The 21,693-nt window shown below is 41.3% G+C and overlaps 1 protein-coding gene across 4 annotated transcripts in view; it reads right to left on the reverse strand.

Annotated features, from left to right (window-relative positions):
- The window catches only part of tns2a (tensin 2a), a 40,937-nt gene that overhangs the window by 10,318 nt on the left and 8,926 nt on the right, over positions 1-21,693 (reverse strand). For all 4 annotated transcript variants that reach the window (XM_037246023.1, XM_037246022.1, XM_037246024.1 and 1 more), the window contains exons 2-15: positions 16,746-16,851; positions 16,184-16,221; positions 5,985-6,023; positions 5,473-5,514; positions 4,877-4,926; positions 4,401-4,584; positions 4,073-4,123; positions 3,857-3,979; positions 3,085-3,149; positions 2,373-2,456; positions 2,061-2,171; positions 1,642-1,704; positions 1,005-1,080; positions 249-378 (exon numbers count right to left, since the gene is read on the reverse strand). In XM_037246023.1, the coding sequence (XP_037101918.1) occupies positions 249-378; positions 1,005-1,080; positions 1,642-1,704; positions 2,061-2,171; positions 2,373-2,456; positions 3,085-3,149; positions 3,857-3,979; positions 4,073-4,123; positions 4,401-4,584; positions 4,877-4,926; positions 5,473-5,514; positions 5,985-6,023; positions 16,184-16,221; positions 16,746-16,851 (1,162 nt within the window). The remainder of the gene's footprint in view (positions 1-248; positions 379-1,004; positions 1,081-1,641; positions 1,705-2,060; positions 2,172-2,372; positions 2,457-3,084; positions 3,150-3,856; positions 3,980-4,072; positions 4,124-4,400; positions 4,585-4,876; positions 4,927-5,472; positions 5,515-5,984; positions 6,024-16,183; positions 16,222-16,745; positions 16,852-21,693) is intronic.

Raw genomic sequence — 21,693 nt, forward strand, 5'->3', positions numbered from 1 at the left:
TAAACCCTAACGCCTAACCCGAACCACTAGCCCCTAACCCTTAACCCCTTACACTAAACCTAACTCTAACCCCTTCTAACCCAAACAAAGAGCCCCTAACAGGCACATACACATACACGATGGCCTGTAAATGCATCCGTGTAAAATGAAGTACCGAAATCCCGCGTAAGGCGCATTGTCCCGTGCAAAGCGGACCCAAATGTTCAGTATTTTGCCATGTACCGTTGCACCCCTAGTGATGAAGGTACCTGTACAAGCGTCGTCCAATTCTCCTTTGCCAAACCATAGCTGGGCTCCATGGATGGTGCAAGTGTGGAACTGGAGCCTGAACACATTGTCCCTGTCAGCACTTTGGGCTCGTCGGTGGTAACATTTGACCTGCAGGGAGCAGCAGTGGGTGAGGCCAACGCAGTACAGCACATGGTTGAAAACGTATTATTATGCCCTTTCACAATAGAGACAAAACACATCTTGACAATAAATCTGTTATGCCTGATTTGATCACAAGATTCAGGGGTGCCATTTATTGAACATTGAGGTAAACAAGTGATGAAGAGGCAGTATTTTCCCATTACGTGGGGACTGCTATTTATGATATACAGAAAAAAAAAAAGCCTCTGCTCTTCTTCAATTGTGATTTTATTTTGTTTCGTTTTAGAATTCATTTTGACGGGAATAAGAAATGCTAACGAGGTAGAATTTCTAAATCCAAGATATTTTCTGTATAATGTGTAAATGGCATTTTGGCAGGAAAATATTTATAGATGAAGCCAAAACCCAAAAGAACAACCAAAATACGTTTTAAGTGGTCATACAGTATTGCATTACTGAAGGAAAAACTAATTAAGTCTGGGGTGGTCTGTTTAGTTGACGACTACTTTTTCATACATTGGCAGTGGCAGGAGTCCACGGACTGCCATATTTAGTAAATGTTTGTTTCTGATAATGTCACGGTATCTACTTCATCTTGGTTTCTCTGTCATTTCCTCTCAGTGTGAACTCACCATGATGTCACCTTTGAGCAATAGTGCTGGTTCGATGGTCACGCACAGTCGCCTTCCCCCGCTTCCTTGAAGGTCACTGTAGACCAAACAGGGAGAACAACACATGGTAGACTTTGTGACGATGTTGTGCCACAATTGAATGATGTGTTGACTTAATGCTTCACCTTAAACGGATGCTTAATTTTTCATTTTTACCATAGGGCGTGTGGTGCACAGGAAAAAAAGGTGGTGCCACTAATCCGCTGCTCGACATTTACTTTACAATATTTTTGTAGAAATAAATGCCTTGCCTATAATAGACACCAAATACTCCATTTAGGTAACGCAAAGCTCCTGGACAAAGAAAAACGAAAAACTGTATGAAAGAACAGCATCTAGTGAATCGAATCTGGTGGAGCATTGTGACAAAAGATGAGAAATTAATGAGTTTGATTGTTTTTTTAGAATTATTTCGATCTTGCCTACACATGGAAATGAAGGGAAGGCTGTGACATTTGAACATAATGCTGGCTCACTTGTTTGTTGATTGAATTGAAAAGAACAAGAGTCAGCAGCAATTAACTCAGAGACAAAGAGACTATTGCTACGTATCGCTATAAGAGAAATATTCACATTATTTTTTTGCCACGATACTCACTATATGCCTGAAGTGTAGACCAACTGCATGGACTGGTAGATCTTTAGGAAGGGATAGTAACCTGTAGAGACATTCGGACAGATAGATGATCAGCATGAAGTCAGAGGAATGTGCTGACCGCCATTCTTCCATCCTGATGGAGTTCATCATCAGATTAAAGACAAACACTCGTGTCTGTGTGGGTGATGTGCTGAATGTGAACAACTATGACAGTGTACGTGGTTAGCATTGCTGGGATTCAGCAGGAAGACCTGTTGATACATAATTCCCGCACACCACATTTTAAAATTTGTTGGACGACATGGATCTGACAAACTCAAATCATAACATGATCATGCCCATCCCACCTGATGGAGACCTTGGCTCTTAATCTCGCTTGTCATAGCTGTAGCAGTGCTATCAACGCAAGTAAAAACAAACCTTCTGCTTGGAAGTTGGGTAGTGACGGGATGAGAACTTGATGGAGGAAGAGTGGGCTGCTGTTCATCTTGATGGCTCCTGACAGAAGACCTCCAAAGTAATAGATATATCTGAGAAAGATGTAAAACATGTTTGCTTGAGTGAAAGTATTCACAGGAATCAGAAGATGGAAAGTGAGAACAATTTATTCACAATTATCAATTGTCCACGGACAGGGCAAGCAAAGAGAATACAGTCAAAGGGAATAAGAGCTGCCGTAGCCTCAAACAAAGTTCACCCCCAACCCCTGACTCTGTTTCCTCATCGTCTACCTGTTTTGGGATGGCTGGAGAGAAGTGGACACCTTATCTTCACAGAACTTCCTCATGGCAAGAGTACTGAGAGCTTGGTCCGCCCTGTACAGAAATGCAAGAACATAAGCTTGCGTGCGTGTGCACACACACACGCACACACACACACACACACACACACACACACACACACACACACACACACACACACACACACACACACACACGCACGCACAAGCGCTTTCAACAGAAAATTTCCATGATGGGTCTCACACCAGACACTCTTCATGCCAGAAATGACATGGAGAGGATACAGCTGGCACTGGCCACAGGATTCCAGTGTTCCTGTGCTAAAGCCACAAGGTTTAATTCATCAAACTTCTCAGGGAGGTCAGAATGGAAATGCTATGTTTTTGCACATTGAGGAAAGCTTTACATGCATGAGGGAAATCACCTACATGTGTGACAATGACAATAAAGATCTATTCTATTCCACAAATTGCAGCTTTGTTGTTTGTCATTAAATTTAGGGCTTGGGAGTTTTATTACCCTTAGGTCTTTACATTAACTTACACTTATCAATGCTAAAATGTGTATTGAAAAAATGTCTGTACGGTCAATGACCATTTTTGACAGCAAAGGTTCCATTCCCATTCAACAGCTACCAAATGAAAATGTACTTTAGATCAGGTTTGATGAACTATAAAGCAAAGTTGATGTTTGAGACACTCACCCTGCTGAGATCTTGCTATAGTGCATGTAGGCTGCAATGATCACTCCTGTTTTGCCTTTGTTACCCTGCAGGAGGAATAGCAACAACAATGTAAAATATATTTATAGTATAACGCATTCATTTTGTAAGCTTTGTACATAAGATTTGTAGTTAAAAGGAGTTTATTTTGACGTTTTTTAACGTGCAATCAGACTCATACCCGAGTGACTATGCTCAAATTATCAAGCTCTCCCCATGATTTTCTTTTCCAAACATCCTGAAGCATTCCAAGAACATTCCAGCATCAAATTCCTAATGCAACCCCTCCAGATAGCAGAAAGGAGGCTGCAGCACTGCACTCACAAATTAAGCTTGTTAGTCAGAGTACGCTTCTCAGTGAAGGGCTCTGCATTGCCCAAAGAAGTTGTTTACTCCCATCTTCACTGTGACTTACAGCCGGGAGTGAATTACTGGAAGGTCAGCACATCACAGATATGGTCTGGGTTCAGGATTTAAATTCTCCCTGATCGAAACCATAAACATTCTGGCCAAGCCGCTTAGTGCTTGGGCACCCTTCTTATTGCTCGTCTCTGAGCAGTTATCGTTTCTCCGAATATTTGTTACAATCTTTGCATGGTGGTATGCACAGGGTTATATCCAACTTCCTCGTCATAATTTGAAAACGTTTTGCCCTACATTGAATTTTTTCAAACGAGTACATCAGTGCATTTTCAATCCTGGGAAATGCCTAAAACATCTGTCTGAAATAGACAGTGAACCCATGAACTCTGACCTTGCAGTGCAGGACCACCACGTGCTGGGGGTCAGAGGTCAGCCACGTCTCCATGGCCTTACATATGGCGCAGATTTTGTCCAGCGGTGGAGCGTGCATGTCAGGCCAGCCAAAGTCATGAACCTATTGTTGGACATAGCCGGAGGAAAGGATCATGTGAGAGGAGGAGAGTTGAAGAAAGGTTGATGAAATGAGAAATGCAGCACGTAACGCTACCTTTGGATTTAGTCTGCTCATATCATGGCGCCTTTCGGAGAGATTGAGGAGCTGAAATGGAAAAAAAATAATCTTGATTGATCGATGTGATATTAATTCAACACTGTACAATCATCTAAGATGTTCTTTGAATATTTTCTCAAATCTAGCTAAATAAGGTGAGTAAGAAAAAAAAGTAAAGTTGGAGTTCATTGTATTGTGCAAGTTCCATGAAATGCTAAATATCTGCCGACCCGATCCAGCCAATCAGATCTGTGTAAAGTTTATAAATGGCATGATATGCATAAAACAGGGACTAGTCATAATTTGCCTGCTGTGTCTTCCTCACCAGATACTTGTCTTGATGTTTGGACTTGAGCATGGCGGCCACCTCCTTCAGGTTGAGGCGATAGCGCTGCTCCTCCAGCTTGGGTGGGAAGAAGACGGAGATGATCCTCTCTGTGATGTAGGTGAGGTCAAAGTCGTAATGGCGCTCCATCACTCGCTCCATCACACGGTCCGCACTGAAGCTCCTGCGTAACGTGGTGAGGATTGAGATTACTGAAACTTGTACAGGATGTGCCATCTTGACATGAACATGCCCATTTATGAAGTTATGACCACCAAAACAAACTAGTAAAATTAACACGGGCTTAAATCTAAGCGTCTATAATGAAGGAGAGGTGACTGATTGTGAGAAAAAGAGGGCAGTAATAAAAGTAAAGTGCAAGACACAAGCAGAAGAAAGCCCAGGCAGAAATTCCTCTCTTTAGAGGAAAGAACTCATGGGCCAGGTCATAAATGGAAGAATGAGACGACCTTTACCTTGGCAGGGTGTTCCTCTGCTTGGTGTAAGTCAAAGACTTTGTGGAGCCCTGGAGAGAGAATCCGATTAAAACATGCAATGGGGGGAAAAAAACAACTGCTGTTTTCTATGAATAGAAAATGAATGTGATTGATGCTGCTGTCAAGCTTAAAATTAAGAAATGAATCACTCATCATCACAGCAACCAAGGGATGCAATGAAAAAATGGCAACATAGAGGAGTGTAACGTGATTGGACTCTGATTCTGATTCCTGAAACAATTAAGAAAAGTGTCTAGACTGAGAAAACGTCTTGTAATACAATTTCATTTATTGATATATAAAGACATATTGTTTCTGAGTGAATATGAATCTAAATGACAAAATTACAATGACTGTAACACTAAAGATAATGGGGGAAACAGATGAAATGGCAACGTGAAAAAGTAAATGTTTTGCCATTCACTGGACTTCAATATATTTTACAAAGTTGCCTCATCCATCCACTGACACAATGATGGGTCACTTGGGATTTCAATACCACTTGAGCTATCCCTGCCTCGTGGCCCCTGTCTGGAGAATGTAGACGGACAGAGAGAGAACTTAAAGATGCTTACCAGGTGCTGGGCATTTCGAGACGGAGCTGTCCCTCTGCGTTGCTGGAAGAAAATGAGGAAAGACGACAGCAAAATGGCATAAAATGAAAGGAACAACAAGAAAGGGGGAAAGAAATACAGGGATTAAGAATAAGAAGGGGGTAAATGATATGCAAAAGGGGTGAAAAAGAGTCCGAAATGTAAGGAAGTGAAAAGCAGTGGGTGTACAGGAAGAAGAGGAAAGTTAATAAAACAAACAGATTATTTAATGGAGAAGCATTGCTACTTCTTATACCAACATCAAAATTTTTCTTCAGGACAGGAATCGTGCAGAGCACAAGAAATGAACGGAGCCCAAACCCGGCTGACTGCACAAACGGCTTCCCAGAAGGAATTTGGGGAAGAAAATCACTTAGTGGTTTTGGAAAAAAGAAAAAAAAACATGTATTGTAGCCTAGAGCTGAAAAGTATATCAAGTCAATTTGTATACAGAACACTTTTTAGGAAAATTTGGGCACACAAGAGAGACTTACCAGGTCATTGGCAGGAGCTGGGATACATGCTGTGGTCACCTAAAACACAAGGGAAGCTGCATGTGATTAACAGACACATGCTTAAAGGGGGAAGTCAACCCCCAAAATTTCTTTGTAATATTCTGTGCAACCCAACTACCGTAATTTTCGGACTATAAGTCGCGGTTCTTTTCATAGTTTAGGTGGGGGGGCGACTTATACTCAGGAGCGACTTATATATGTTTTTTTCACAAATTTTTACTTGATCATTAACACATCACTTACTTACAAGTATAGTTGACCACTTCACATGTTATTTTTAGTATAGTTGATCACTTCACATGCTTTGATATCTTTATCTTGAACATATTCAAAACATGAAAAATAGAGAGAAAAAATCAAATAAAGTAATTAACACTTTAAAGCGCCATATCCTCTGGACATGTCCTCTGTCACCAGGATGACATAAAGGATGAGAAATTTGATCGATGGATTTAATGATTTGGAGTGACACAAATGGTTTGATAATATTGTTGTTTATGTGATAGTTATTTAAAATATAGTTTATATATCGTTGTATGGGCCTGTGGAATAATTTGAACTGCGGCGCGGCACACGGCATTGTTGACAAAGGACGATCGATGGATTTAATGAATTGGAGTGACACAGATGGTTTTATAAACGTGTTATTTATGGAATAGTTTTTTTTAAATAACTGAATGTTACGTCAGGCCCGTTCTCAGCTCCTCGTTTGTGTTTGTCACGTTAGCATACCGTATCGTTTAGCCTGTTGTTGCTCGTTCATGTCTGTTCTTGGTGTTGGATTTTGTCGAATAAATTGCCCCCCAAAATGCGACTTATACCGTAATTTTCGGACTATAAGTCGCGGTTTTTTTCATAGTTTGGGTGGGGGGGCGACTTATACTTAGGAGCGACTTATATATATATATATGTTTTTTTTCACTTTTTGGGGCATTTTATGGCTGGTGCGACTTATACTCCGGTGCGACTTATAGTCCGAAAATTACGGTACTCCGGAGCGACTTATATATGTTTTTTTTCACATTTTTGGGCATTTTATGGCTGGTGCGACTTATACTACGGTGCGACTTATAGTCCGAAAATTACGGTAGTTGAAACACAGTGCTGCGACCACCAAGTCACAACCAATCACAGCTCACCAGTTTTCTGAAGCTGAGCCGTGATTGGTTGTGACCTAAGACCTGGTACCAGTGATGTCATTTTCAGTCGACAGCAAGTGGTAAAATAAGATGGAAGAAAACGGGTGAATTTTGCTGCTTAATTCATATTCTACAAACACAATATTAAACAGAATGTCGTGTTTAGACACATCCAACATATTACTGTAAAGAAAATTTTTGGGTTGACTTCCCCTTTAAGAACATCTGGATCATTAGGCGATTCAAAGTGATCAGTTGCTAAAAAAATAGTAACTAATGATACATCCCCCCCCTCCAAATAATTGCCTACTGTAATGGCTGAGATTGATATGTGGCATGTGATTCACTGGTCTGTTGTTAGCTTTCTTGTCAAAGAATTGCAATTCGAAAAGAAGTAGGAACTTTAGACAGCTGTCTTAATGAAGAAGGTAGCTATGCACAGTCATGCTTACATAACGGATGCAACACACGAGGGAGCAAAAACATGAACACGAGGCAACTCCTTCATCATCTGGCTTTTTTTGGACTGTTTATTTGGACACAGGAAAAGGGCAAGGGCTTATGTGTATCTACTCCAGCACACAAAGGAAGCTGCACAGGCCCTGAACTTGTGTGTGTGTGGGGGGGGGGGGGGGCGGGGGGCATCTCCACATAGGCACATAAGTTTGCTTGTACGGTAATGACAGGAATCAACAAGAAGGCAGAGGGACAGATAATGAGCTAAATCCAGAAGAAGATCCGGCTGTGATTGTCAAATAGCGGTCTGTTCATGACTTAGTCTAAGAATTGATGGTCTTCTATCCCCACAGGGAAATTAATCTCTGTTCTTCTTCCATGTTGTGGATCATTGGTGCTTTTCTCATTCCCGGGCTGAGCCCAAATTCTGACTAACTTTCGGCTTGGCTCTTAACGTCTTTTTCGTCTCTTTCACTGGATCAGGTCTATTTTTTTTACAAGCATGTGAACGGTCCAAAAAAATCAAAATCTATTTATGAGTCTGTAGCAGCATATGAAAGCCATTTTCTGGGATGAAATACGGGATGTTGTAATCCAACAACACTCCCTCCACTGAACGCCTGAATCACATTAACAGGCAATTGAGTATTTTTTCTTTTTGTAAAAAGCCAACATAGCTGCTCGTTTTTTTGCAAGCATTTTGTCCAAAAGTTTTTTTTTTTTACCAAGGCAGCACAATGGATGAGGGCTTGGTGATGACCGCACATCAGGAACCGCTTCTGTCTCTAAGTCTTTAAGTTCATCCAGTGAGGCTGGCAAGGTTGGGGAGAAAAACGAGTACTAATCAACTACCTCTGGTGCTCCTTTGGGAACCAGACTAAAATTATTATACGTATGCATCTCTGAAAAGTAACTACTGGTTTCTTTCACAATGACAACACCTTTTAAAAATGGAATTATGCATAATGTAGACATCTTTTTATGACTAGTTACTAAGTACTAATGATGATGACGATGATGATATTGTATAAATTGTATTTTAATGACTGTTTATAATTTTGTTTAACATTTTTGTGTACTTATCACATCCGCCTCACAGTTAGGAGGGTGCCGGTTTGATTCCACCTCCGACCCTCCCTGTGTGGAGTTTGCATGTTCTCCCCGTACCCGCGTGGGTTTTCTCCGGGCACTCCGGTTTCCTCCCACATCCCAAAAACATGCCTGGTAGGCCAATTGAGCACTCCAAATTGCCCCTTGGTGTGAGTGTGGATGGTTGTTCGTCTCTGTGTGCCCTGTGATTGGCTGGCAACCGGTTCAGGGTGTCCCCCGGCTACTGCCCGATGACTGCTGCGATAGGCTCCAGCACGCCCGCGACCCCCGTGGGGACAAGCGGTATAAAAAACGGATGGATTTTTGTGTACTAATAATAACAAAATATTCATACAAGCAACGACTTACTCAATACCTTACATAAAAATGGTAAATAATTAAAGTTAGTAATCATGTAGGAGCACTGTAAAAAAAAGTTGGATAAACTCAGGATTTAATAATGAACTTTGTGACATACTCTGTTAGAGCTCCAGTTGTAAAATGCGCTACATAAATAAAGTTGTATTGTATTGTATTGTATTGTATTGTATTGTATTCTATTCTATTCTATTCTATTCTATTGTATTGTATTACAAAGTATGCGATTGAATTTCTCTCCTGCTCACAATTCCTTCTGAACTTGACTTTGCCTGTCTTTTCATTAGCCACCTTTTGCACATTCCAGCCATCTGACGTTCTAAACAATTCACACTTCACAAAAACAAAATCATAACAAAAATCAAACATTCATGTTTGGTTGCAGTCAATCCTCTCATTATGAATTGGTGGAATAGCTGGGAACTGCAGCAATCCAAGCTCCTTTCTCGATACAAGAAGAATTTCTCCTCCCTCAGCCGAGCCTGGAAGGAGGCCACATGGATGCAGTTCAAGGTGTTTCAAATTTCTAGTTGTTATGACTACAGCTATCCAGTGCGTACACCCTGCAGCGTGAATTGGGCTATACTCGGGTCGGGATTTACCCGTGTCACCCTTGATTCACCTTTTGTACTGCCTTTTTCTTTTTTTTTTTAAAGAGCCAGAAACGTAATGTTGTTCTCCGCGGGTGCCCTGTGAAAGGGCCAGGCAAGAGGGTGGCCGCTAAACCACAACAAAAACATCACACCAGATTCCATCTCCTCAAGCCAATGCTTACGCAGGAACTTCCTGCTAATAGTCCTCCACCCATCCTCTTCTCTTTGTATGCCTTTATGTGTCTCTTCATTTAAGGTCGTACTTTCTTCAAAATTCGAATGTCTTATCACTCAACCCTTTCCGTTTAATGTGCCCAACCTTTTCCCGACATCTACCCCTCCCCTCCACTTTTCCTCTTTTCACAGCACCTCCCCATCACCCTCTCTCCGTCAAATACTTCCTTCCTCGTTCTTTAAATCATTTCCAAACCAAGGGGGAAAAAAATTCTTTCCTCTCCCTTTAACTTCCTCGAGCCTTTCACGTTTGGTCAAACTTTTCAAAGTACAGTGGTACTTAAAACTCAAGAGTTTAATGTATTATGTAAAGAAAAAAAACAGCCCCAACTTGTAAAATATAATGTTAAAGAATAAACTGGTTTCAAAACATGTAAGAACTGACCCAAATTTAAAGGTAATGTGAGCTTTTGACAAAAAAGTCAACCTTTGGAATAAGGAGATGAAGTGCTGCTTTTAATATATTGATTTTTGAGTTTTCTATAACTACACTCAATACTTTAGATTATTTTTTAGCTCAGTTCGAACTGAAAAGGTTTTGGCTTTCATATGAACCAAGCCAGCCAAGCTTTTCTTGTCACTTCTGTGCCTTATGTTAAGCTAATCACATCATACTCGGATTTGGTGCTACACCAGAGTTACGTTGCGTTTATTTTATTTCCTAATAATGAATAAATGAATCAATAATTTAAATTTGATGTTAATGACACTGTGGGTTTTCACACTTAACTTTTCATCTTGTCTTTCTTCCAGGTAAAAAGAAGCGTATGTCGTAGCCAAAAAAAGAGAACAACAAATCCTCCTAAGCTTGACACTGTTAAGAAATGAGTACTTGTATAAATTTCTTGGTCCCCGACCAGTCCCTGTCACCATCCTCAGAAGAGCGCGGAATTTGCTTTGATGACTGGCCTGAGGCCTAATTGCCTCGCCATTCCTTCAACTCCTTAGGGAAGGCCAATCACAGCACACTGATGAAAGCTGCACCAAATCTGCAATGAGAGTCAGAGGGGCTGTGACCCCTGCGGGCTTTCATCTTCGCCATCATCAGAAAGCGAGCTGTGATGTGCACAAACCGCGGTGAGGTTTGACTTGCAATAAGATCCGCGAATTGTGGGCATGATTGAGAGAACAACGGCGGGGGAACAGATGTGACACAAGCTATATAAGGCTACAGACATGGCAGATGTAATGCACTACAAATGCCAGCGATTATCAAGATGAAGCACAAACTCTACTTCAGTGTAAGCGCTGCGCCTAAATTTGGCCCATGAGACGTTTTGCAAGTCATGTTCTTTCCATTTATTGTCGCAAATCCCAAAAACATGAGCTTTTCAGTTACTTCAACAAAATTAAAAAAAATGGACGCACCATAAACTAAATGTCATTTGTTAATCATGATGAATCATTACACCGGTGTAAGAAGAATGTGTTATCGTCTCATTATCAGTGGTGCTTAATTTGACATTTTGACTATGGAAGGGATTCATTCAATGGGGAATTTTTACTTTTGAAAAATGACTCAGTCAGAGGTTAGTCAGCATCCAGAAGTAGATTGTGCTCAGCCAGTTACATGGTATTATAAACGATATTATAATACTTTCCAAACAGAGTAAAAAAATGAAAAAATGACATTCTTACATAAGATAGTGGCCCCTAAAGGGTAGGCAAATCTACAGCAGTGCCTTGGTGAAAAACAGGAAGGAATCATTTTACAACAGCACCAAGAGTGACCTGGCCAAGCCTTCAAAGCGCACCTCATAAGTCTAATAAGCATGTCAAGGTGGCGTGCCGGGAAAAAAGAGCACCCAGAGCAACACAGGACGACTTCAAGGCCATGGCTAAGCAAAACCAACACGTATGAAGGAAAAACATATACCTGGGGGCATTTCACAACTTTTATTGAGCCAAGATACCCTTTTAGTCATACCACACTGGCTGGGAGGTGCTTTATCGGATATGTGAGGCCAGCTAACAAAGACTTGTTCACACAGTTCTGCATGTTTCCGTCTGTGTTCAACTCTTGTTCTCACACTATCCTTTGGCTCCGAAAAGGAAAGAAATCAACCTCTGTGTGCTTCGTTCTCACTCTGAGCAGCTGAGAGGAAGGCCGAGGTCACACGGGTCCCCGAGGTGGAGCGTTAACGCAGTTCCGTGTTACAGAGTTGGCTGGGTCAGCGCACACATAAAGAGAAATGCCCACAGCGAGCATGCGGATGGAGGTCCAAAAAACAAGAATGCACACATGTTCCTGCTTGCACATGAGCGTTCACTGCCGCGTGAGCGTGTAGAAGGCCACACACACAAAGCACAAACTGATGAAAACATCAGCTTTCCCATATGACTGGCGTTACCCTAGCCAAACAAGGACTCAAAGCTGAAAAGACGGTACATAAACAAACATCGCTCAATAAAACAAAACAGGAAGACAAGAATCGGTCGGGATCAACAACGTAAACAGTCGATGAAGCAAACAAGCTTCTCACTCCTTTCCTCCCTCTCTAACATTTGCACTTCAGCTGCCGTCCATGACATCTGTTCCTGGTCCTGATCTCGATAAGAACATTCAGATAGCCACACTTGCAAAAATCCCCACACCCCCACATCTCCTTTTCCACAGCTGTAGCTCTCATCAGCCTGAACCGTGTTTAAAGAATGATTTTTTGTATAACACTAGTGTAATTTATTACTGTTTTTTTTTTTTAATGAGCTATATGCCAATTCGGTTAGTTGGGGTTTGGCCCATTTCAAAGACTTTTGGCTAGAGAACATAAAGCACTACATGGTTCTGATGAGGTTGCCCCTAAAATATTTTCAGGACCATATTTACTTGCAGTATATTAAACGTCATGTCACTGATGATGATGCAATGATTCATTCAATGCAGGTTCCCACTCAGTGACAAAGTGGATATGAGTGTGAAAGGTTGTCTGTTCCGTTACGCGACAAGTGAAGGGAGTAGTCTGTCTAGCTTTTACCGAAAGTAAATTGGAATACACAAACACACAAGTCATCCTATCTCTGCAATTACCAGGCATGTTTGTGATAGCACAGTTGTCTCTGCTGGTTGATCATCAGCAGAGACACGCATTAGATCCCTGCTCCATTACATTTTGTTTGTGTTATCCTAAATGACTCACTCACATGACTAACAGGAATAAATGGTCGGGGGAACATGGCCAGCTGCAGGAGGGGCTGCATTCAAGGCCACGTAAAGTAAACTATCACGGGTGATACCTCAACTGGACTCCCAAGTTTCCTTGCTGAGAAATAAAATACAAGATGGATGTTAGTAAGATTCATAGAGGGATTTGTTAACCATAAAATGGCCAATAAAACCACTACGTAAGTAAAATGTCCCTCATGTTTCAACAGTAAGAAGGGGCAAAGAATCACAGATTACATCACAGCAGAGGTATTATTTGACCTGCACAAGAAATCCAGTGGGACATGGAGGCGGGGGTGTTGGCTCAGCTGCATGATGGGAAAACACAAGACTGTACATCAAGCATGTTTTCTATTCTAGCCGTAGCTTCATTGCTTCCTCACCTCTGCGTTCGAGCTTTCTAGTAAAGGGTCAGGGCTCCATTTCCTGCATTCTCTCCCAGCTAGCGTCTCTTTGACTAGATTTGGGAAGACGTGTAACCACAAGCACCCTAATCATCGGGGTCAGAAGGATTATGTTGCAACTGGAGCTCTTACCACTTCCCATCACACTACTTTGCTTTTTGGTTCTGTTTGATACAATGTGATAATTCATTTGAGGTGCATACTAAAAGCTCTCACATGGGATATGTGAGACAGATTTGTGTAGTATGCACCTCCTGTGGTATGCAGTTAGTTTTCTTTATATTGTACCTCATGTTTATGGTGTTATTTCCAAATGTGTGTCTGTATGAGCACTAAAACAACCTCGTGGATGTGACCTTTCATTTCCATTGTTTTATGGGGCAATTACAAAGGAGCCACATGAACTCTGCCTAGCAACAAGTAATGGCACTTGTGGCTAGTGTTCTCACGTTGACAGTAAAAGAAGAGACTGTTAGCCGACGTACACGGTTGGGATCTACTTTTTTCATATAAAACTGTTTGAATGCAACACTTGTCAAATGTAGCTCCTCATGTTCAGTAATTTAGAGGATTTCCAAGACAAATGCACATAAAGGATGCAAAAACGGGCAGCAGGAATTGTAATTACATGGATACTGTGCCGGTACAACAAATTTCAGGCAATATTTTGAAATTCACTTGTACGTATTTTTATACGTAAAGACAAAACTAATATGTTTACTGTTATATTGTTGAAATTAAAACAAGAGGAACTAAAACAAAACAACAACCTATGGGGATACTTGAGAAGAATGAGCACAATGCCAAGTATAAGCTCTGCAAACATGGCGGATGCTCTGCAAGTTCTGCTAATTATGTTCTCCATTAAAGCATCAAAAAGTGCTGTTTGGTCTCTTACAATATGTTCACGTCCTGTGTGGTGTTAAGATACACATTACATTAATAGGGATGTTTTTTTTCTTATACCTTGATAAGTTACTGTACTTAGTCAGTCAATAAGCATGTGACTCTGACATCTACAGTCTGAACTTGTGATGTTGAATGGCAATCAATGGCCTCTTTAATCCTGCTGTGCTGATCTAGTTGGCTTGGAACTTTTCAACTTTTGTTTCTCATATACACTGTTTACTTTTGCATTTTTTCTGAATCTTGTGTAAATGCATATGATACTTGTTAGCTTTCAATGCACTTAGGTGAGAAACTTGAGTGCCAAGTGTTAATATCAACTTTTCCATCCCGACCCTCTTACACAAAGTTGGCATTGCCAGGATGAATTTGCGCCCTGATTTGCGTCTGTGACGTTTATACATAATAATGACACTGAAAAGAATAGGCACACGTTGCTCCTTTCTTTTTACAGGCATTGAAAAAGAGGTTTTGGTGAGGTTTTCTGTTAGGTCAGCGGAAATTCCCACTCTTTGCCAATTATACAGATGAGCCAGTCATCTTGTCAAAGGTTGCATTTCACAAAACTTAATCCTTCCTTCTCCTACTGTTCCATTCTTCCCTCCTCCCCGTTTCTCTCATTGTCTTGTTCCAAACTTCTCTCCACATCTTTGCCCCTGGGCCTCATGCAGCAAGCCCACTGGACGCCAATTTTCCACTTGGGATCAAGATAAGGAGGGTCTGTTCTCAGAAGAGAAACATGACCAAAATAAAGTTGTGTTAATTCACGGGAATAGAGATGAGCCAGCTGCAGGCTGTCTGTCGACATGGTGGGCAAAGAATTGGGGAAAGAATGATAGAAGAGGAGTGAAATATTTATACCACATCAATGACATGACCTCATCCGTTCCCAACATGGTGCCGTGCATTCGATGCTAGAGAGAGAGGGGGATTATTTTGGCAAATACAAGACTAGACACAAAAATGGGAACACCAGATATTGACCAAACTTTACAATATTGCTCCATTTCTCCAACAATATGTAATCTCCAGAGGTACACTTTAAGCCAAGCTATCCTGCCATGAGTGCAAAGGTTTCACCCTTCCAATAGCTCGCAGTTGAAGAAAATTAGAACAGAGTTGAGTCAATAAAATGTATCAATATGTAAATCCCCACAACTTTCTAGAGAGAATAATTGAAATTATGTACCCATGAAGACATTTTGCGTGGATGTATGGCAAACAAGATTATGATCACAACTCAAGAGAATTTTTTTTTTTTTAAAAACAAAGCGCAAAATTAAACTAAAGAGCGAGAGAAACATGCTCACTTTTTGACACCCTTTATGAATAATGATGTCTTTTCTGTCGATTGTGAAGGATTCCTCAGTCCAGCTAAAAGAAATGACAGAGGATGCTGGAGTTTTTTTTACTTTGACTTTCAACCAGCCTCTATTTACCCAATCCAAGAAGGGTTGCCCCACACACACACGCACACACACACACGTGCGCACACACACTCCCCAACTCAACTCTGTCTATTCATTAGAGCATCACTCCATCAATGAGCCTTTCACAGAGGCAGCAGGACGGCTTTTGGAACGAGCCTGCTGCTCCTTCTGAGGAATGTGACAGGGCGGCTACTCCATGAGCACGCATCTCAAGACTTCTGCACTCAATGCGCTATATTTTAACACTTTACTGTGCAAATAATGCATCTACCATGCTCATTGACATTACATATTCACAAAAAAATGGTGTGACTTTTAAGGTTCACACACACACCCAGGCACCCACACACAAGTTCCAAGATTAACTTTGCCACTGTGTATCTTACCTTGCTTTCGCACTTCCTGTGAGTGACTGTCTTGCATACTGAGAAGCGAAAGGGGAGACACAGAAAGACAAAATAAGAAGAACACAGTCATACTTTTGCGCCATTGGTCAAATACAAATTCACAAAAAAAGTTCACCCTAACCCTAACCCTCTCCCCCAGGGGATGGATTAAAATCACACGGGGATGGGTTAAATGCAGAGGACAAATTTCACCACACCCAGGTGTGTGTGTGACGATCATTGGGACTTTAATCTTTAATCTTAATGTCGTGTCATATTACAAAGCTAGTGAATGTAGCCCTGAAAATTGGAATTCCGTCTGAATTAATAGATGAAAACAAACTCAAGTTGTTGACTCTTGTCCGTGTACCGTCAGGCTACACAGAATGACCTAAGTGTTTAATGAGCGTCTCCTTATGCACTGTGACTTTGGTTAATGGTGATCTTTTACAATGCCTCCATGTGGTCTCATGATGTTGACAAGTTAAAACAGAACCCTTCGCCCATTCCTTCAAAATGGACTCATTCCAGCACGCATCAGTTTATAAAAGGCCAACATTACCTCGGCAGAAGGAGCCCACGTTGTCCACATTCTGGTGACACACGGTACACTGACGCCGCTTCTTGAAGGTCTTCTCCTTGAAGACATGAGGCTCCCCCTTCCCGGACTGCTCAAACAAAAACAAAGGACAGTCAGAAGAGCCGCTGGCATACATCAAGAAAAACTGAATTTCTAAGTTAGTTGCACTCTTTTCTGTCTTTGTGGGGTTGCTATTTGATTTTTTGATGGGGACTCGGGGACCGATGTGCATGCGAGCACATCTGCGGTTCACATGCAAGTCAATGAAGGGGAAACTGCAAAAGACTAAAGAAGAGGGTGACTTTTAATCACAAGGTCTAAGACAGTGCTTGTGTTGGTGGGATCATTATAATATTTGGACACCAAGGCGACCAGATGAACTTTTCACTCGCACACTCTGACAAAGAGGTAGCACTTGTGATCGTTTTGCTCACAGAGCCCTGAATAAGGTTGATGTAAGATGCACTGTTAAAAAATAGGAAATACGTACATTCCACTAAAGAGAAAAAAGTCTCTTCAAGAGTGATACAACAACTTCCAACATCATTTTATAAATGTGAATATCAAATAAAAAGCACATTCATCAGACTATATCAAGAAGTTTCTGGTCATTCAAAAAAAATATTAATTTTCTATCCTAAAATTTCACTCAGGGACTATTCCACTAGGATTTGATTACTGAAATGTAATCAAAAAAATTAACCGGGATTTTCAGTTCAGATTGGAATTAATTTGTAACCGCATTTACCCATAACTGCTTTTGCCTGTTTTACCTTTGGTTGTATAACAGTTAAATCTTAAATAATCCCCATGGTTCCCGCTCATACCACAACCTAATCCTAACTGCGTGTGTGTGTGTGTGCCTGCGTGTGTGTGTTTGTGCGTGCGTGTGTGTCTTCGATGTACCTATCATGCATGTTTTGGGGATGTGGGAGAAGGCTTGAGTAACACAAGCACAAGGAGAACACGCTCACGCCACACAGGAAGCTGAGCTCCAAGTTTCTAACCTTTAACAACAGAATCTTGAGGCAGACATGAAAACCACAGCCTATGATGGTCGCCCCTGGCGTGACACAGCAAAACTGCACATGAGAACTCTCATGGCTACAAGCTGTGTGCAGATAGTGTGCATGCTTAGAGAGCAAAGGATGGGGAGCATTTGTGAAAAGAAGATTTTTCCAGGGCAGGTATCCAGAAGCGAAGGCGCATCGTCTCTTTGTACATGAAACATCTTTTTAACTCGTCTTCTTTTGCAACAGGGAGGTTTTTTTCCTCTGTGGTAACTCCTTGGTAACAAAGACACCAAGTTGTTTGCGTACTTTCTTCCATGATCCTGATGCTCCAACTCAGCTCTCGAGGCTGGTCATTGTTTGGACAGCTGCCTGCTTGTTGGCATTGCCCACGACCGGCTGTGTTCAGTTGCTCTTAGTACAAGTGGATAGAAAGTGAGCAGTAGGCACACTGGTTTGTGAAGGTTCATACTGTCATCTTAAGTTTACTATTTAAACAGTTCAGGAAGATTCTTGACGCTTATGAGGAAGGCTACAGGAAGTAGCCGAAACATGTAAAGCGGGTAAAATAATCTTCATTGTCTGACTGAAAGAACTGTTTAAAGTCGTAGGCACACTGGTTGGATCAGTTATGTAAACTGTTGTGAAGGGAAAAGTGACACCACTCATTTAATATCTGGCCATGCTTGTAGAAGGATTTCTAATGGGATCTTCACTTTGATCAAATCAATAATGCATGCTAATTTGCAAGGAGTATAGTACAAGTGAAAAACAATCTTTTTCTTACGTTTTCACCATAAACAACCCCCACATGTTATTTGACCAAGACAGAGCAACAAAGTAAATGGCTTGAATTCTTCTCTGTCACTATTACAAGATCAGGGGATGTTTGAGAATAATTGTCAATTTTTGCACATGTCCTGAATGTTGTTACCTGCCTAAATGTTGAACAGAGGCCGAGATGTACCGGAGTCAAATTCCTTGTGTGGCATGCTCAAACTTGGCAAATAAAGATTGATTTGATTGATTTGATTTGAATTGATTTGATTTGAGATGCTATGTGGGGTAGACTATTTCTGAGGAAGAACATCTGATGTAATTTACATAATATTCCAAGTAGATTCCGAAATAGACATGGTAGAAATTTAGGCATAATTATCAGTCATTTAAAAAACTGAAATTTGACTTTTCTTTACTTGGTGTAATGTCACAGACATGATGGTAGAAAAAAAAAAAAAAAAAAAAAAAAAACGATTACTGGTCACGATTACTATGGCTGCCTGTGGTTGGGGTATATATTGTGCTCTTGATGCCTCTCAAACACAAGAATGCTGCCAAACACTTATTGTAAATGTTTATTTCACCAGTGTGGTTTTGCTAACAGCAACAGTGTGCTAACTTTAAGATATGGTAAGCCTCATGTATGCTTTTATGAGAGACTTGAGGTTGGAAATTGGGGATGCTCTAGTAACAGTACGGAACTAATATTCACAGATTCTGTCAGATTCCAAATTACTTACAAAATTATTCAAATGAAATCCGAAACAGCCTGCTCGCTCGCAAAACACTGGCTCCGTTCTCATATCATGTTTTGAAATGTCATCTTTATCAATTTTGGGGGAGTGGGAGGAAGTGGCAAATGAATATAACAAAATGGCCTTTTACAGTAAATGCTTGATGCACTGGGTTAAAGCACTAAGGGAGCCACATGTGGCAAGCAGGCCATACAATGCACTGCCCTGCACCCTTTTATATAGACCATTAAGATCGAGAGTTATTCTTCTTACTTTAGGGCAGCAACACCATCACTAGTTTGAACGTGATCTATAAATGATCCAAACATTTGAGCATTTTAATAACTTTCTGGAAGGATTAGAGCAGAAGAAACAGAAAACAGTCGGTACAGTGTGAGCGGATAAGGATTTAGAAACAAGCCGGGCCCCAGGATAGTAATTACTGTCACAACTGGAATAGCTAAAAAACATCTTCCTCACTCTGAGATAATACTATAGTACTATAGTAGTATAGTATATCCTATAGTAGTATATAATACTGAGATAATCTAACTTTCTGGTTAGATTGTTGCTGCTGGCAAATAGAACACATCCAAAATGAGGCAGATGAAACTATTGACCCACAATGTGAACGCACAACCACAATAACCCAGACAATATCTGTCTGCTATTTGGGATCTTTGTAGTAATAGACACGAACATGCAGCATCACTGCACATCTTTTTCAGCAAGCTACAATGCATCATCCCACATCTGATACTAATCTACATTTGCACTCTGTGCCACTCAATGAAAACGTTGATTATTATTATTATTAGACTCAGATTACATTAACAAAGGACATAAGACTAAAGAATAATGTAGCATCTAGTTAATGCCCCACCAAAACAGCACTTCCAAATCCATAAGAGAAGAACTTTTGTGCCGAGGACTCTTTTGGTAAATAGTCAGTAGAAATTCTTCGTATTCCCGTCACAGCAGCACACCATATGCCAGGACAGACCACGGCCCCTCAACAACATATGCTACACACACACACACGCACGTACGCACGCACACACACACACACGCGCACACACACACACACGCACACACATATACACACACACACAAGAGGCTCTTTTTTCCTAACTGTTCAGTTCCCCAAGCAGCGTGACGAAGCAGAGATGTTTAAGTCAAAGAGATGCTGTCTAACCCGAAATTCTTCCTTTTGCTCGCCAGTTGCCAAACAGTGGCAGGATTGAGTGAAGGAGGGGCTGTGCACATGTACAAGTGAGGCACACAGAAGGCAAGGTGCACGCATGCACACGAATAAACAGATGCATCGACACAGAGAAGGTCATTGGTGTGCTCCACCCCTGGACGCTTCCTTGCGTCTTCCCTCGTTCTTACTTTCTAAATATAACCTCATAGTGGGACAAGGGTGGCTGCTGTGTGGGAGGGGTGCATGACCGACAGAACTGGGTACCATGGCCTCAGGTTAGGCCACACAGGGTCAGTGACAATGACACAAGACACACACTTGTGTCTTCAAAAAGAGGTACGCTTCTGGTCACTTAAAGGGCAGGGTGCAAAGGGTTGGGTCTATTTTTATTTTCCATCCATACATTCAGTTTCTGTACCATCTGTCCTGTTGCATGTGGACCCTACCTAATCTGACTTTGGAAGAAAATCGGACGACACCCTGGACTGATCGCGAGTCAATGGCACTTTGCATCACATAGCATCCAGAATCGATAGTCTTTATGCCAATGGTTTAGAAGTTAGACACTTGTGAGGGACTGACAAGATACCTTGAGAGAATGTACAGCATGATAAGAATCACAGATTATTTTATAGTCAGTGCAGATTGGAGGTAGTACATTCCCAAGGAATTGGAATTCGACAGAACATCAGAATATTAAACAGAGTTTTGTACATTAAATGGAAAGAAGTCTACCTAAAACAACAGTTTCCCTGTTGAAAAATGTGACCATTCATTGGCTTGTTTGTTATATCATGCTTATGTAAGACCCACCCACCATTGAAATTCTGTCACATGTGTTGCTATCAGGATGCCAGCATCATTTACTGGCATCCATTCCAGTTATTACATGCGTGTTAATTTGTGTTTGTGTGTGTTGTTGCATGTGTGTGTGTGCGTGTGTGTGTATATGTGTGTGCGTGTTTGTTTCCGTGTCCATTGGGTGGGACAGGCAGGGAAGGGAACAGAGAGTGCCTGTTCCTGAGGTGAGGTCAGTGCACCGCCACGGCGTACTTCCGCTCTTCGGGAGTCCTGCTGTTAGCAGCAACACACACACACACACACACACACATGCGCATACACGCACACACACACGCACGCACACACACACACACACACACAAAGAGAGAAATGGTCTCAAAGGACCAGCACTGACATCCCAG

Source organism: Syngnathus acus, chromosome 2 (assembly GCF_901709675.1).
Source record: "Syngnathus acus chromosome 2, fSynAcu1.2, whole genome shotgun sequence".
NCBI classification, from domain to species: Eukaryota; Metazoa; Chordata; class Actinopteri; order Syngnathiformes; family Syngnathidae; genus Syngnathus; species Syngnathus acus.